The 11970-nt window shown below is 33.0% G+C and overlaps 2 protein-coding genes across 3 annotated transcripts; both read left to right on the top strand.

The window, feature by feature from the left end:
- LOC122581057 (3-dehydrosphinganine reductase TSC10A-like) lies at positions 1–4702 on the top strand. Its single transcript, XM_043753198.1, has 4 exons — positions 1–545; positions 1850–1997; positions 3220–3511; positions 4343–4702. Coding segments are annotated over exons 1-4 (981 nt in total). The 5' UTR covers positions 1–5; the 3' UTR covers positions 4344–4702.
- Positions 4703–8777: 4075 nt separating this feature from the next.
- On the top strand, positions 8778–10780 carry LOC122581058. 2 transcript variants are annotated; one of them, XM_043753199.1, is made up of 6 exons: positions 8779–9164; positions 9259–9340; positions 9440–9506; positions 9842–10024; positions 10142–10202; positions 10352–10780. In XM_043753199.1, exons 1-6 carry the CDS (start codon positions 8924–8926, stop codon positions 10531–10533), a joined length of 816 nt encoding a protein of 271 aa, XP_043609134.1. In that variant the 5' UTR covers positions 8779–8923; the 3' UTR covers positions 10534–10780. The 2 variants fall into 2 exon arrangements, with proteins under 2 accessions (XP_043609135.1, XP_043609134.1); XM_043753200.1 differs by lacking the exon at positions 9842–10024 and having other exon boundaries at positions 8778–9164.
- The last annotated feature ends 1190 nt before the right edge of the window (positions 10781–11970 follow it).

Genomic DNA, 11970 nt, shown 5'->3' with positions numbered 1-11970 from the left:
CAAAAATGGCAAACATAGATCTTTTCCCATTCCTCGGACTAGTCGTCCTGATCCCACTAACCATTCTAGTCATCATCCTCAAACTAATAACCCGACCCAACCCAATCAAAATCCCAATCAAATCCCGCCACGTGTTAATCACAGGCGGGTCAAGCGGCATCGGGCTAGCCTTAGCCCATCAAGCCGTTCTCGAAGGTGCCCGGGTCACAATCTTGGCCCGAAATTTGTCCAAACTTGAAGAAGCCAAAGATTCAATCCGGTTATCAACAGGCATTGATGTGGGTATCGTGTCAGCTGATGTGTGTGATTTTGAAAGTGTGAAAAAAGTTTTTGAAAATGTTGGTGAGATTGATGTTTTGGTTTGTAATCAGGGTGTGTTTGTTGCTCAAGAGTTTGTTGAACAGGAAATTAGTGAAGTTAAACAAATGATTGATATTAATTTGGTTGGTTGTTTTAATCTTGTGAAAGCTGCTTTGGTTGGTATGAAAAATAGGAAGGATAGGAGGCCCGTTTCGATTGCTTTTATGTCGTCCCAAGCCGGTCAGGTATCGTGTGTTTTTCGGTTATATTGAACATGTTTTTAGTATGTGATTGTAACAAGATATTAGGTTTGGTTTGTAACTATTTGTATAATGTGTAAAATATAGTTTTTGAAGTATGTTTGTGAGTTACTATTAGGAATTTGGCCTAGTATTATTTGAAGTAACCCATCAAGTATTGATCATTATTCTTTGGGGAGTGATATATCTACTTCTTTATGGTTGACAAGTTGAAAATATATGTGAATATGTGCATTTTAAAATTTAAGGAAAGGGAAAAAACGTATTGTGATTGTGTTGTTGGAGTTGGAACATGTTTTTTAGGATGCTGGAAATCATTATAACACATCAGGTTAGGTGTAATTATAGTATTATACATAGTATAATAAACATAATTTTCCCCTATAAGTATAGTATAGACTGTCAGACGTTATGTTTGGTGTAATTTTTTTTGGGTAAAAGGTTACCCCTTGTTCATGTATGTTTGGTGTAATTTATGCATTGTATATGAACATAGTTTTCCCTAGAAAGTATCTGTAAGTTGTCAACTAAACCACAACCCCAATAATGGGCCCACGATAGACGGTTCTGGCCCCGTGTCTCATTAACCATAGTGTTATGTGTTTATACTTCTCTTATGTTGGTTGTAAGATTAGTCAGTGCGAGACTGTAAATGGCTTGGTAATCTCAGACTACTTATCTGTCAATGAAGTCCAGTGGATCAACCCCAGATACAATTTAAAAATATAAATGACCCATTTTATGGAACCGCCTAAGCTACATACCTAAGGCAGAAGTATATGGAAGTTGTTATAAATGTTTTTTTATGTTAATAGTCGAATTTTGGGCAAAGTAGACCAAAATGTATCCAGTATTTGTAATTGTGTATCATACATCCGAACAGGAATTTGTCTGTGTAAACTAAACATTCATGCTATTATATGTGTCTCACCTTTTATAACATGTAAACAATGTGTTAGGATGACTAGATAGCTGATATGACTTTCATGTCAGCAAAAAGTCTTACAAAAGTTGGAAAATTACATATTACTTGATGAAAAGGTAATTGGTGACATAAAATAGCGAGAACTTAAAAGATCGTTTCGCAAAAAAGATGTTTTGGAAGTATGATACACGTAATGGGCTATACATGATAGCTCTCTTTCATAATATTTTTGAGTATCTGACAATGAAGGCTTATATAGTTGTTAGATGTTATGCCTTTTTTTGGTTAGTAAGCGATAAATTTTGTGGTGTGTTTTTAATGCTTTGATTGGTTTTTATGTTTCTTGATACTTTTTCAATTGTAGGTGGGCATTTATGGTTATGCAGCATATTCGGCTAGTAAGTTTGGCCTAAGGGGTTTGGCAGAAGCACTGCAACAAGAAGTTATTGCTGACGACATTCACGTGTCACTTATATTCCCGCCAGACACAGATACACCTGGGCTCGCAGAAGGTTCAACCTCCCTCTTCTCTCTTTAAATATTCTGGCATGTGATGTCATTAGCCATGCAAGTATGCAACTCATACTATATGCAATTGCCTTTATGTGTTCAGTGTTCTTTCAATAACATGTTGCTTTTCTGTTTTTTGTAATTTGGGTTCTTTTTCTGTCATTAACAAAGTTTAGTTTTGTTCTCAGTATGCTTAGTAGTTAACATGAAGGAAAATCTATAAAGGTTTACGTTAAATGACTTCGAATATGTGGAGTTTGTATAGAGGTAATAAACACATATTAGATGTCCAAATAATAAGTCCATGTCAAAGGGTTGGTCTTCAAAGTTATCAAGCATTTAGCTAGGCAGTCTTTCACTTTCTACTTGCTAAACAATTTGGAGGTCATGGGCTCACAATGCAAAATTGCAAGTTGCTCTGTTCTAATCCTTTAAGCTTATCAATATATATAATATATTTATCTTTCATAATCTTTATTGGTTCATTTTAATATACGTGGATAAAATACGTTTGGTGTTCGAACATAACCTTTACGCTATGCTAGGAGTTCATTCTTGTTCGTATGTTTAAAAACTCAATGAATACACTGTGTTCTTGAGTTTATATTTAAAAGAAAAGAAAGGATTGGGAGATATAGAAAAGAGGGGCTTTATTTCTTTCCTTCCAAATCACCCCAAAAGTGGCATGATTGATTTTGCACTAAATTTACTTAAATCTTCCATCCATTTCTTTTCATATCACTTCACTTCATTCCTTAAAAAAGACTCAAGAACACAAAAAGTTATAACATTTTTTACTTTACTTTCCTTTTCTTATCAAATAAAACTCAAGAACATAGTGTTAGATTCCCGGCTTGGCCAGTTCTAGTCTTCTTCAGCTAATACACTAATATTTCTATCTTGAAGAAACTCCGCTTTATGACGGTGTTTCAGGTTGGGTGTGTCATGGTTTTGATATTTAGTAGGCATTAAGTTTTAAGATGTCTTTAGTCCCAAAAGTCTAGACTAAGACCTTTAGCACCATTGTAAATGTTTCTGATTTTGTTCTTATTTGAGGCTGTAGACGTTTTTGATGTTTTGTGGGGAAGTTAATTAACATTTTGTGGGATATAACATTTCTGTGATACGAATTTGATTGACGGAGATGTGTAGTGGCAATCTGATCACAAGCTATTTCTGTCTGCCTTTTCTCGCTTCATTTTGATAAGCATTTGTCTGTTACAGAGAACAAAAGAAAGCCACAATTGACACACATCATAGCAGCATCCTCTGGTGCAATGAAAGCTGATGAGGTTGCAAAGAAAGCATTGAATGGTATTAAATCTGGATCGTTTTTTGTCCCCTGCAACTTTGAAGGATTCTTGTTGTCCATAGCAACAGCTGGTCTCTCTCCTCAGAGATCATATCTCATGGCGTTTGTTGAGGTTATATCTGCCGGTCTCATGCGTATTGCAGGATTGTGTTTTCAGTGGACTTGGTACGGAAGCATTGAAAAGTTTCATGCACAACCGAAATAGTAAGTGTTTAGTGAAATATTGATCTAAAATCGTTCTTGCATTTTCAGCTCTAGTATGATAATTAATATATTTCCAAATTTAGAATAGCCAAACCCACAAATCATTAGCGTTAAGATCAAATGAGGAAGATTGATTGACTGAAATTACATGGACCAAGTTCGAACTCAATAAGGAGTGGTCAAGTAAGATTGTCCTTTCTCAACTAGTATCAGCCAGCAGGAATACCTTCAACACATTAAAATGACACAGGTAGATGCGGCTAGACGGGAGGGTTTGGATAATAGTTTAATTGTGGTATACTGATATGTCCTGAATTGGTACAAGCGAAGGTGGGCTGTTGATCATAGTTGCAAAAACATTTCTTAATCTCATCAGGTTAAAAAGAAGGTATGAAATGAAAATACATATAAAATGGGAAGCTTAACCTATAGGTATGTATTTTTTTCTCCTGTTTCAGTAACAATAGTGTTCCCCTTTTTTGTGACCCATTAACACTCTGCATCCAGTTCTAAACGTCTTGAATGATGATGTGTTGACTATGATTCAAAAAACAGTTATCAAATTATACATATTTAATTAAAATGATATAGAGATTGTATGTGTTAGCTATTTTTAATATTCAACCTGATGAGATAATTTGCATTGTTAATCATCCCCCCTAGATGTATGTTTTAAACATTGGAACAGGTCTACTTGTGCTTTATTTTTTTCATGATGAAATATTTTGGACAAAGCACTCGTTGCTAGTATGGAATAGTAATACGCACATGCATACTTTACGAGTTTATGCGCGTTCCAGTTTCAACAAACATTTTGATTTGATATTGCAGATCATCCAGTTTTCGGAGCTGGGATGCCTATATGCTGCAATCCGTAAGAATCCTAGTTATGGACTGAATTTGAGGCCAAACTAGCAGCATCTGCGGGTATTTGCGCTGCTCAGTCTTCTTTTCCATTTGCTCCTTATTGTTTAAAAAAGTTTTGGAAAATATTCTTACGAAGAACTGGTGGATGATGGATCGTTCTACAAAACTGGGATTATCGCCGTGTTCCTTGTTTCGCACTTGTTCATTTCATAGTTTTGATTAGTGAGCAAACATTTGGTTAAATTGTATGTCTGATCAAACATCCTTTAAATTATTGAAGTAGTAGATTGAGATTATAATGGACCACAGTTGATCTTTAATCCATGTAACCTACTGGTGTGCAAATAGTATTACTTATGAAGGCCCTTGATTATTGGAAAGTTGGCACAAAACACTTCTCCATTAACCTGCACCGTGCTTAACCAAGAAATAAGTAACAACCCAAACCATGAAAAGTTTGGAGAAAGTCCAAAAAAATGTCCAATATCAAACCATTGATGAATAAACCTAAACCCTTTATAGGTACTATAACTCAAATTTTGATCTATCCAAACTGATGGGTTGGGCAATGGGTCAAAACAATAAGCTTTTAGGGCGAGTGGATCTGACCCGAGATGCTTTCAGTCATATTACCATATATTTATATAATCAAGCAGTGAGTTGAATATGATTACAAAAACTAGATTATTTCAATAATAATGACTATTTCTTATAAAATGATTTAAGATGGTTTATGCATTAAAGATGCATTTGGTATAGCCTTCAACTTGTTTGCCCTGATCAACCCATTTCTTAGTTCCTTTTTTTTTCTTTTTTCATTGACACATCGTACCCATAAGCTGATTTTCCACGTCTCATTCATGAATAAATGGGTCCAAACTCGCACCTCTATGATATCTTATTTGTTGTCTCTTCAAACTCTTTATTATCAGATGGATAATATCTGTTTGCTGTATTTTAGTGTTTATTTATTTATTTATTCTTTGGATCAAATGGCTTTGGGTCACTGCCTCATAAAACTAATAGACAGTGGTTTTGAAAGTTAGGTTTTCTTTAGGTAGGTTATGATGTTTATGCATTCAGTTAGTCACATAACACTAATAGCCAGTGGTTTATAAAGTTAGGTTTACTTTAGGTATTGCTATGATGTTTATGTATTTAGCTATTTATATCAGATAGTAGTATTTGTTTATTTGGACACTCTTTGATGTTTAACAGTTACTTTTATAAATGCATACTGGAACTCATATTGATCACTAGTTGAATATACTAGGCAGAGGCGGTTTAAACTAATTAGTCCTTGCAGCATCTATGGCGAATGTTGATATCTCGTTTCTTGCACTTGGTGTTCTACAAATATATTTATTTTACAAATATAACTATTTTTTTTTTTGGCTAACTTTCATTTTTCGTCATTTTTATACGGTTAAATATTAGGTAAAACATGCAGTACCTCTATCTTAGATAAAGCTAGTCAAAGCCCAAAAAGGTTTCATAGTTAATACTATAATACCCCCAAGGCCCCAACTAACGTTAACCTTAGCTATAAAGGAAAAACTAAATTCTTTGTTAAGACTAACAAATCATTCATATACTACACATTATTTACACACTTATAAGGAATTACATTTTAAATGACTGTATTTTATTTTTATTTTTACATTTAAAGAAAACTAAACACGTTACACGGTATACTTTAAGTGTTTGAAATGATAACAATAAATAAATAAATAAATAATGATGACGATTAACAAGTTCAAACGAATTTTACTTTTTAAGACTAGCAAATAAAGCTCACCTATATGATTGTTGGTTACCCCGGTCCACCTTGCAGCTCTATATAAAGAAATGAACTAATAAAATCTCAGCTAAAATTTAAACGTATGATATCATCAGTATAATCGGGTGATGGTTGTTTTTGATATGGGTAAAATGTAATAGAAATAAATTGCAAATTTGGCAGTGAAGGGCCCACGTGAAGGTTTAAAAACCAAAAGAACGACTTTTGATTTGAAAAGATGAGGCTATTTAAATCATTAACTGGGGTCTAGGGGTATGATGTGAGAGTGATTAATTTTGATGTATGGTTTCTAAAGCAGAGGGGAACACCATCAGGTAAAAGTCAACCCGACTAAGATATTAGCGATGACGTCGCCGTTAATATTCCGACACTGACAGGGAACCCGCTAATTTCTCATTCAAATTTATCATTACAGACATGGGGACCCGTGGTATTAACGACGACGTCCTCTGTGGTGAGGTTACGCACTTTCCATGATAGGGTTACACATCCAGTTTTTAAATTGGGTTCTCAATCCCCAATACAAATATTATCATCCAATTCAATCCAAGAACCACTTACCATTTATTGTCACAAATAATATCTCTCATCATAACTTAACCTTAAAAATGGCAACCAAAATAAGTTCTAACACCACCACCACCAACATGAACAATGTTGCTTCTAATGACACTAATGAAAAAGAAACAAGCTCGAACTTCTCTGTTAATTTCTTCATCTTTCACAAGTCCTTGAATAACATATTGTTTATGGGTTTTTTTTTTATAACTTAAATAAGTCTTAGAATAACATCACTTTCTTATTAAATATCATCACCTACAATAGGGGTAAATATAATTCGGTGTGGGTCGGTTTTGACTAGACCAAAAACTAAACCGTTATAATTCAGTTTTTGAAAACTAAAATCATTGGGTATCGGTTTTTTAGGTCTAGGTTTATTTCGGTTCGGTTTTAGCGGTTTTTAACCCTTTGTGGGTTTGGGCCAACTTGAGCTAGAAAAGTTTATAACTTTATACATTATGATTACACTATAATTTCAACAACTCTTCCAAACACTATATTTTTAACATCTCTTCCAACAAATCTATCAATATAAGTTGTACAAACTTCAAATACTTATTTTAAACAAAATTTTATATTGAACTATTTATATTTTTACGCGTTAATTAATTATTCAATTATTAAACTAAATTAATCTTATCATGTATTTTCACTTATAACATATAAATAATATTATTGTATACACTTAAAATTGCAAACATATTAACATATTTACCAAAAATGAGTAATAAAAAAACATAAATGTAAACTAAAGTAAAATAGATATATTTTTGGTCCAGTTCGGTTTTCACTAGAAACCAGAACCGAACCATAACTTTCGGTTTTTAGAAAACTAAAACCAAATAATTTTAACTGGTTAGAACATCTTACTGATAACGTGTTATAAATCTTGATCTTTGATCAATCATCATTGCTACAATATGAATTAGAGAATAGATGTTGGTGGCTACAAGAAAGAGAGGAAGAAAGTAATGTATAAGGATATGTTACAAGTATTAGGGTTAAGTCCCTTATATATAGACTAATTACAAGGGTATAATGGTAAATACACATTACTTTATATATTTGTATTTAACACATTTGGATTTTTCGGTTTTCATGGTATTTTTTTGTTTTCAGTTCGATTTTGCTCACCTCTAACCTATGATATATACTTAACTATTTTGAAACCTGGTCATCCCTATCTACTACATGTGATATCTGACCTTTTTTACTTCTTGCCATATATGTAATTAATCATTTTTTTTTACCTTTCGTTGGATTCTAACTTTTAAAGCAAGAATCATGGACCACGTAAAATTTAATTGCCAAAATGATAGTTCACATTATCATTTTATTTTGTTCCAAAATGATAGTTTGGGACTAATAAATTGATACGGATAAATAGTCTAATCTAATTTCCTATGTTACCTAAGTCAAATTAGAAAAAAACTATAATTTTCGTCCATGTGATTGTTCAAGAAACACACTCTTCATCCCTGTGGTTTTTATTCTTTTAAAAAAACTCGTCCCCCCACGTGCAAATTACGTGAGGTTTTTTTTTTTCCCTTTTCCTTTCCCTTTTCATCCATGTGGTTTATATCAAAATAACACACTTGAGCATTTTTTTTCTTCAACCTATCCACTTGAGCATTTTTTTTCCTTCAACATTCCTTCCACAATATCGAGTACCTACAATGTATATTTTTGTTATTGATGTGTATCTTTTACATCTTTATCTCTCTATCCACAATATCGAGTACCTATGATGATCGGCAGACATGATCTAAATATTTCATCAAAAAATAATAAAAATAGTATATACAAACGGTTTATACAATCTTACCTGAAATTTAAAAATATTTAAAATATCTTTAATCGTCGCGCAGATGTGATTTCTAATTTCTAGTGATGATCAGTTAGTTCAAACCAAATGTATCGGGAATAAAACTAGTTAAAATATGTTAGTGGTGGGGGCCACGTGAATCTTAAAAGCCAAAAAGACTTGACTTTTGACTTGTAAAGGCAACGTAGGTGGTCGTTGTTGTTTATTAGTCGGGGCATAATTCGGGTGTGATGTGATCGGATTGGTTGTATGTTTCGATCCCCAATACAAATACAAATATCATTCTCTTCAATCTCCCTTCCAACATATATAATCACAAAACAATATCTCACATCAAAACAGTAACAATAATAATATAATGGCAACCAAAATAAGTTCTAAAAGCAACAACAGCGTTGCTTCTGATGACGTCGAAAAAAAAGACGAAAAAGAAACAAGTATCGATATCAGCATTTCGTTGGATAAACTGAGTCTTCGTCCAAAGAAGAAACTACTTGTGCTCCCTCTTGCTGGCATCATTGTTTACCGAGCACATCGTAGTAGGCCAAACACTTTTCCCAAAAACCGACGACCTGATTTTTCTTATGGAAGTTTTCATGGTGAGTAAACCATCATATCTATATCTATATTATACATCTATATATGATTATCTATCAAGAGTATCATTCCTGTTAACATTTAAATGTATAACAGTTTACAAAAGGCCCTTTTGTAAAGAGTTTTTGGAGTTTTGCTTTCAAAGGTTTCATGTTGCACTCTGGTCTGCTGCTAGAGAGTAAGTATATTTATATTTTTCTAGATTACTTTTTGTTGTTGGATATACTTATTGAATTTCATGTCCCTTTTTTTAAAAAAAATGTTATTTTCTGTCTAGGTATAATCTACAAGGAATATTGGACCATGTTATGGGAGATCGGAAAAGAAAGTTATTGTTCACTTGGGTTAGCCAAATTCCTTCACTGATATAATACTAGTATTTTGTGTCATTTGTGTGTATAAGTTTATAGGGTTTGGGTAGTGTAAACTAGTATTAATGTAAAACAAATACGGCAAGATTTTGACACTTAGATCATGGTTAAATTGATGGTCACGAAGCAATTGATCTACGATGACTTTCATGATGCACGGTGATCTTCAGTGAAGAAAAACCTATTGTTTTATTTGTTTTACTTAAGTACTTGTTTTATTTTACCTAAAACCTAAGTTTATAAAATACATAAAAGTTGTTTACTTAATTATTATAAGTTTTTTTGATGTAATGTTTTACACTTTTTAGGATCAAGAACAATGCACAGATACTGGATTTATGTGTTTGGATAGGAAAGACAAGCCTTTGTTTTTGAAACAACTCGATTATATATGGCAGAATAAGTACTCGAATCTTCCATGGCGTGCTGGAGGATATTCGCCATCTAACACGTTATTAATCACTGATCCTGTGAAGGCCCTTTTAAATCCTGTATACCCTATACTTGTGTCTCTTAGTTACTAGTAGTCATGTTAGTTTACTGGCATATAATATGCAGATATTTACTGTGAATATATTTTGGGTTGTGGTTTTTTTTCCTTCTTGCAGCCTAACAATGGGATTTTTCCTGAGACTTATGATCCCGAGTATAAGGAAGATCGCTTTTTAGGTAAATATGTAATAGATTTTTATAGCAGGATTTGAATATTTTATGACCAGTTCAATCTATTTGAGTTGTGTTCTTAGTTAGGGATTTATAATTTTTATTTAGTTAGAATAAAAGCAACCCAAATCAAGTAAATGTTAATTGTTCAATAGGTCCAAATGGTGAGTTACGGATGTTCTTGGAAGGGCTTTCAGAAGCAAAGGATGTGCCTACATACGTGAAGGATCACCGCATTGGACAGCCACCAATAATACCTGATCACTCTGATTGGGGCTATTATTCGAAGATAGTTCGTGCTTTTGAGAAGAAAGGAACTACCGATGACAAAATCTGATGTGATCACAGAGACCAAGAGTGCTTTTGTCTGGTGTTTTTTCAATGATCTCTTGTTGGTCTTTGTCCCTCTTGAACAAAAGTTTGTTTCTATAATTCTGGCATGGTTATAGAACTACATAATCTGGAAGTTTTGGTTAGAATTTTGGATGCTCAGTATGTTGTCAAGTAAATTTTTTGTGGCAAATCAAGTCATGACTTGTTAAGTTTTTGGATTTGGATGATGAAAAAAACAACCAATTATCTAATTTGTAATGTGTGTATGTACTTTACTACTTTATAAGAGCACTATTCTAAACTATTTCAAATCCAGTATCATCAACTAGTACAAATAATATACTGAACCCACAAAATCTTGTAATTTTGAGTTACGTCCGCAATTCAATTCTACATCCGTTAAACTTACTCGTGTACTCCTTCCGGGATTTTTTATTTTTTTTTTTATTTTTTTAAATCAAAAATTTGTCATGTGCCATGAGTCATCCTTTATATAAACATGCTTGTAGCCACATGTTATGTACATCGATCTATATATAACATGATAGGGTCTCTTTGTTTTTTATTTTTTTCTTTGACAAGACAGAAAAGAAATCATTCCACGAGTGTATCTTTGTAACTTGTATAATTATGATAAACAACGTACAATGAACGACTTCTCTAGATCACGAACATTTAATTTACAGCTTATACGGTTATACCTGTATATATATATAGTCGTGCCCTATAGAGTGAGTCCGGACCCATTGACTTATTTCTACATAAGTCTTTCACAATGGCCTTATAAAGTATTTGTAAGGGGAGGAGGGGAATGGATACAGGCATACAGCTGATCTAAGACCAATTTGTAGTAGATGCCAACAAATTTGGTGTTAACAAACCCGAGTGCCTTGTAGGTCACAAGTAATAAGTAATAATCAAGTGACTCAAATAAATATATGTCACTCACCTTATTGTTTTCTAATGTTTTCTTAAGAGAAAATCCCTACCTGCTTTCTCGAGATAATCTTTTGAGAAAATATACATATCATCCATGTCCTTGAGAAAGTCAGAAAACTAATTTTGATTCTTTGGGTATCTCTATGTTATTTTGTTCTCTTTGTATTTAAGAATGAGAGCTAAATTACACCTAAGCCCTTTGATCTTTCATAGGGAGTACTATTTAAAATTAGTCAAGTGTGAATGGGTATTATAGTCATTTACCTTTCTATTCCTTTCTATTGAGGAATCAAACATAATACTACTGATCCATTCAATTACCATATTTAGTTCAAACAATACCCAAATGTTTTGTGAGGGGAAAAACATTATAATAAAAACTAGGGTTTTTTATTTGGAAAGTACCTTAACTTGTCACTTTTTACTTTATTGAGATCAAATCAAAATTTCGTCCTATTGTGAGGAAAAAAACCGGCTAAACCATCTATGTTGGGCTTTAACC

This window comes from Erigeron canadensis, chromosome 9 (assembly GCF_010389155.1).
Source record: "Erigeron canadensis isolate Cc75 chromosome 9, C_canadensis_v1, whole genome shotgun sequence".
Taxonomy (NCBI): Eukaryota; Viridiplantae; Streptophyta; class Magnoliopsida; order Asterales; family Asteraceae; genus Erigeron; species Erigeron canadensis.
This window is presented reverse-complemented; position numbering and strand designations above follow the sequence as displayed.

Bases quoted from the DNA above. Each gene is read 5' to 3' on its own strand.
- LOC122581057 (XM_043753198.1), top strand. From the start codon at position 6: ATGGCAAACATAGATCTTTTCCCATTCCTCGGACTAGTCGTCCTGATC. The intron at 546-1,849 runs GTATCGTGTGTT...TTTCAATTGTAG, and splicing joins TGTCGTCCCAAGCCGGTCAG to GTGGGCATTTATGGTTATGC. The intron at 1,998-3,219 runs GTTCAACCTCCC...TGTCTGTTACAG, and splicing joins TACACCTGGGCTCGCAGAAG to AGAACAAAAGAAAGCCACAA.
- LOC122581058 (XM_043753199.1), top strand. From the start codon at position 8,924: ATGGCAACCAAAATAAGTTCTAAAAGCAACAACAGCGTTGCTTCTGAT. The intron at 9,165-9,258 runs GTGAGTAAACCA...AATGTATAACAG, and splicing joins TTCTTATGGAAGTTTTCATG to TTTACAAAAGGCCCTTTTGT. The intron at 9,341-9,439 runs GTAAGTATATTT...TTTTCTGTCTAG, and splicing joins CTCTGGTCTGCTGCTAGAGA to GTATAATCTACAAGGAATAT.